Source organism: Dipodomys ordii, unplaced genomic scaffold, assembly GCF_000151885.1.
Source record: "Dipodomys ordii isolate 6190 unplaced genomic scaffold, Dord_2.0 Scaffold138, whole genome shotgun sequence".
In the NCBI taxonomy this organism is placed as follows: domain Eukaryota; kingdom Metazoa; phylum Chordata; class Mammalia; order Rodentia; family Heteromyidae; genus Dipodomys; species Dipodomys ordii.
The window spans coordinates 1,549,948-1,551,199 of NW_012267354.1; the positions used below are offsets into that span (position 1 = coordinate 1,549,948).

The window sequence follows — 1,252 nt, forward strand, 5'->3', positions numbered from 1 at the left end:
CATTGTTACCTCTTTATTTCTTTCCCCCTTCCCATTGCCCCCTAATTATGAAGAGATGAATTTTAAATTTTACTAAGTTATTTAAGACTAAATCATTGAAAATAGTGCATTTGAAATTGTTAATTTATTTTCACATAAATTATACTAAATAGTAAATACCATACAAAATAAAGAATTAGAATAGTTAATAGTTATGTTGTTTTACATAATAGTGAGTGGAAATTGGTATGAATATGTAAAATTGATATGTAAAATTAATATAATTTTTTAAAATAGAAATTTGAAATTAGAAGATTTTGTAAAAATTGTGTCTTCTTTAGTGAGTGGAATAAGTGATAAATATCACTTCCTTTTCTTGCTTATGTAACATATTTACCCATGCTGTAGTTTAAAAAATCTGTTTAGGTTGTTAGCATGTCCATGTATACATGATACATATATATATGTGTGTGTGTTGGGATGGTTAGGAAGTACTGTTCCTATATAAAGTGACCATTGTTAACTTTTATTTACCTTGAAAGGAAAAAAAATTAATTTCAGTGACTTAGGAAAAGAAATTGGAATGAAGAGTTTAATAATTTAAATCATCATATAGTTTGTCAACAGAAAAATATTACTTTTTATTGATATTTATTTTATTGATATTAAAATTAGGGAAAAGTTCCAGATAAACAATATTTTATAGCTACTAACAAAACATGAATCCTTTTTTCTCAGTGAATCTTCCAGCTAAAGTTGGAAGATTCTTTAAAGCTCCCTTCATGGCTTCATTCCTCAGACTGTAGATCATAGGATTGAGTGTTGGAGGGATTATTGTATAACAAACAGACAACATGAGGTCCAAAGCAGTTGCAGAGTCTGAAATTGGTTTGAAATATGCACACATGGCTGTGAACAGGAAAAATGAGACAACAAAAAGGTGGGGCAGGCAGGTAAAGAAGACCTTAGACTGGCCTTCAGCAGAGGGTATTCTTAGAACTGTGGAGAATATGTGGATGTAGGAGAGGGCAATGGAGATGAAACAGGCTGAGGCTGCCAGAGACGTGAACGCAGCCACTCCAATGACTGCAAGGTAATCATTGGAGCAGGAGAGCTTCGCTATTTGAGGGACATCACAGAAGAAGTGGTGAATTATTCTGGCTCTACAGAATGTGATAGAACATGTGGCAGCTGTATACAAGATTCCTGAGATGCCTCCATTTACCCATACAGCTATCACAGCACTCTTACATTTTCTGGCATCCATGATGAG

The 1,252-nt window shown here is 32.9% G+C and overlaps 1 protein-coding gene across 1 annotated transcript; it reads right to left on the reverse strand.

Moving 5' to 3' along the window:
- Positions 1–688: 688 nt before the first annotated feature.
- On the reverse strand, positions 689–1,252 carry LOC105996893 (olfactory receptor 14J1-like; the record flags this gene model as incomplete). The annotated part of the gene is made up of 1 exon (XM_013031133.1): positions 689–1,252. A coding segment is annotated over one exon (564 nt), but the record flags the coding sequence as incomplete, so codon positions are not given.